At 28.9% G+C, this 3,470-nt stretch overlaps 1 protein-coding gene across 1 annotated transcript in view; it reads right to left on the bottom strand.

Annotated features, from left to right (window-relative positions):
* side-II (sidestep II) overlaps positions 1–464 on the bottom strand; it is a gene marked incomplete in the record, with an annotated part of 94,139 nt that extends 93,675 nt beyond the window's left edge. The window contains 1 exon segment of the mRNA XM_067051587.1: positions 337–464. Within this exon segment, the coding sequence (XP_066907688.1) occupies positions 337–464 (128 nt within the window).
* Between the last annotated feature and the right edge of the window lie 3,006 nt (positions 465–3,470).

Below are 3,470 nucleotides of genomic sequence, written 5' to 3'. Positions count from 1 at the left end.
TATATAAAAGACGAAGAAATATAATCACTTTGTCAAACAGGTTTATTGAACATCGGAATAAATCTTTTTGATCCCACTTAAGTTCGTAAAACCTATGTGGATGCACTTCGTTTCTCGGTTTATCTTCGGTTTTTGGGTTTATCAGGTGAACCATTCATATACTTTCGAAAATTGCTGTAATATCGAAAATATTTGGTTATGCTCATCTCTAATCGAGATGTCTCATGACTTAAAGTTCATTTTGTCTTATTAAATAGTGATACTGAAGAGTTTTCGAGACAAGTCATTCAAGTTTACTTATAGCTAAACCGAAAGAGAGAATTAGCTGTAGGTTACCTGTAGAGGGGAATTCCAGCCTCATCTTTGAACCAGAAGACCATGTAGACCTTATCATGGCCGGGGGGTGTGATGTTACAGGGCAACTCCACGCTCTTACCCTCCACTCCTTCCACTCGCTCCGTCATCACTGTAACAAAGATGTTCTTCAATTAATCAGTTAATCAGACAATTGCTTATACGTGGAATAATATATGTAAATTTATAATTATTGGAAAATTATGAACTATCGATATCATCATAACTATCACTTGTCCGTAATATAAATTTAAACTGACTTTCTTTAGTTAAATCATAACAATATATAATGTACATTATTTACCATATTGTTTTGGAACATCCTCTTATACAATACAATTTTCTTGATTCTAATTACTTTTTACATAATTACTTTATTTTTCATTTTAGTAAAACGAACCGAAGGGGGAAAAAAAATAAAAAAACAAAACCCAAAACATTATTGAAGTAAAATAAAAGACATAACATTGAATAGAATGAAATACCTATCATTGTCTAAGATGGAATACATATCATTGATTTTCTTTGATATTTAATAATTAACAATTAATCTCACAAGAAAAACAAACAACAAAAATACATTTTTTACAACAAATACAGTTTTATTAAGACTAATATCAATGAATATACGGACAGTAAATAATTTTTGAATTGTACTATACAGTGCAAAAAAGAGAGAAATGTTGGTTGGTATAAATTTTTTTATTCCTATTATTAATAATAGGAATTAGAAATCACAGGTTATAATTCTAAAGATGCGTTTACATACTTAAGCTCTATAAAGTATTTGGTAAACCATAAGTACATTTTACAATTAACATGCTCTAATTAATGCGATGAGGTTTGTCAAATCGGATTAAACAAATTATAACTCTTAGAGTGTAGACCTCCCTTAAGTCTCTCGATCAAAACTTGATTGATTAAACATAGAAGGTTTCCTTGGCAGATAAGGTACCTGTATTTATGTGAAGAAAGTGATCGAAGGAAACAGGATCAATTTTTTTGAATTCATAAAAATAATTTACGAACAAGCAAATAAATACTTATTAACTTTTTTTCTTTATCATTTGATCGCAATAACATAAGGTAGGATTTTTTTTTTCATTTTTGTACGAAGCAAAAAAATTTTTGTACGAAAAATAAAAATGGTACATTTACATAGCTTTTCCGTCAAAAGCAGTGTCTCATATTGGAACCCTGTCCGAAATATGATCACTGTGTATTGCCAGTAAGATGCTTGTAAAACGTCTCACAGCTTTGCAAATGATCTAGAAACTTGGGTAGAATACGCTAAATTTATATCCAGGTGTTGAGTGTAAATGAATTATTTTAATTTATTTGTTTCATTCATTTGTCACTCTGATTTGTTTTCATACACATTAACTAACAGGAATCCTACACTTTCCGTCGTAATTTTTCTTATAAGTAAGTTAAATATTAGTTCTTTCTTGTTATCATTGACTGTTAATTTAATTTATTATCAATCAAGTATTTCAAATTTCAATTTTATTTTGTATTATCCTAAATAACAGTGACGTGGCTGAAAGAGAAGCGCTTGGATCGTTGGATCTAGTTCCAAACGACTTCTCATCACCCAACATGAATTAATTTAAAATATTTTGTGAATTATCTCCAAAAATAAATACAATAAAATCTTCTCAAGTCTCCGGATGTTAGAATTAATTGACTTTTATTAGTATTAGCTTTTCTACTTTAATCTGTAAATTCTTTTCTAAATTCACAAAACTTTTTCTCTCATACTCTCTTTTCGACAACTAGATTACACAACAAATAGGAAAATTCGTTGAAACATGCCAAAGAAGATACATCCGCAAAAGTGCTATAGATATATTAATTAATGCATGGAAATTGCTCCTGTATTTTTTTATTTTTATCAAGCATACCATTTGTTTATATTTTCGATATTTATAATTTGTGCTTAATTAAATAATTGACTTTTTAAATTAGTTTTTCTTTTTTAGCGTGTAGAATTTTTTCCGAATTTTTATGATATTTAATCAAACCCATAAAACTATTTTACTCTTAATAAAAATAAAAATTAATTATTTAAAAATATATATATTTTCATTTTTTATATATATTTACTTATTAGATTTTCATATGTATTTTATTTTTTGGTCCTTCCTCATTCCTAATTTTAATTTTTCTCATATAGCTTTTATTATCTTATAATACTTAGACTATACGTTTTTCTTTCAACACTATTTATGTATCTATATTGTTATTTATTTTATTATTTTATAATTATTCTGTAATTCCTTTTATTCGTTATGGTTGATATTGTTTTTTGTTTTTAGCCCTGGTGAAGGCTTGAAATTCTGGCCGAAACCTTTGCACTAATAAACAAGTTTTTATTTATTTGTATTCTTCACCGACCGCTCCCCCAACTATCTTCTCCTCATTTAATGACAATAATAATTTATTTTTCTTTACTAACCTTATATCTATAGTATTGGTTTCCAACTCATTGAAGTCCTCGGACAACCTAAGCTGAATTTGAACCAATTCACCTTTACATCCGGCTTGAAGGGCTGTTCCCATCAGAAAATATTTAAAAATTAGTTAGCTTAAAAGTGCATTTTGAGTCATTTTTACTCAACATTTACGTGTTAAATCTTTTTAGTTAACACTCAAACAGGATAGTGAATCAAATAGTTGTGACACTAACCCCTCACAAAAATATATGTAAATGGATCCTTCCGCGGCCCACACCAAGGCTTCGGGATTCATAGTATTCGTAGTACTCTTTGAGAACCACTTTTCAATACGAACAATTCAAGTTTTTGGTTCTAAGATTGGAAAAATTCAAAGAACTGTATGAAATAACTGCTTAAGATGAGTTTGTGAATTTTTTTATTTTCATTAATTAATCAACATCTCACATAAAAATATCCAATTGGATCGGGAATTGCAAATTGAGACAATGGAGGATTACATAAAAAAATAATTCAAGAAGTTCCACTCCCAGTAACCGATAGTCAAAAGAGCAGTGACCTATAACTTGGGAAACCCAACCTCAACCCGACTGAAGCGCAGGCTGCTGCAGGAAATACAGTAGTTTATAAATTCTATTATTGACATAACTTTTTTATTTA

Source organism: Halyomorpha halys, unplaced genomic scaffold (genome assembly GCF_000696795.3).
Source record: "Halyomorpha halys isolate HHAL.00 unplaced genomic scaffold, Hhal_1.1 Scaffold339.1, whole genome shotgun sequence".
NCBI lineage: Eukaryota > Metazoa > Arthropoda > Insecta > Hemiptera > Pentatomidae > Halyomorpha > Halyomorpha halys.
This window is presented reverse-complemented; position numbering and strand designations above follow the sequence as displayed.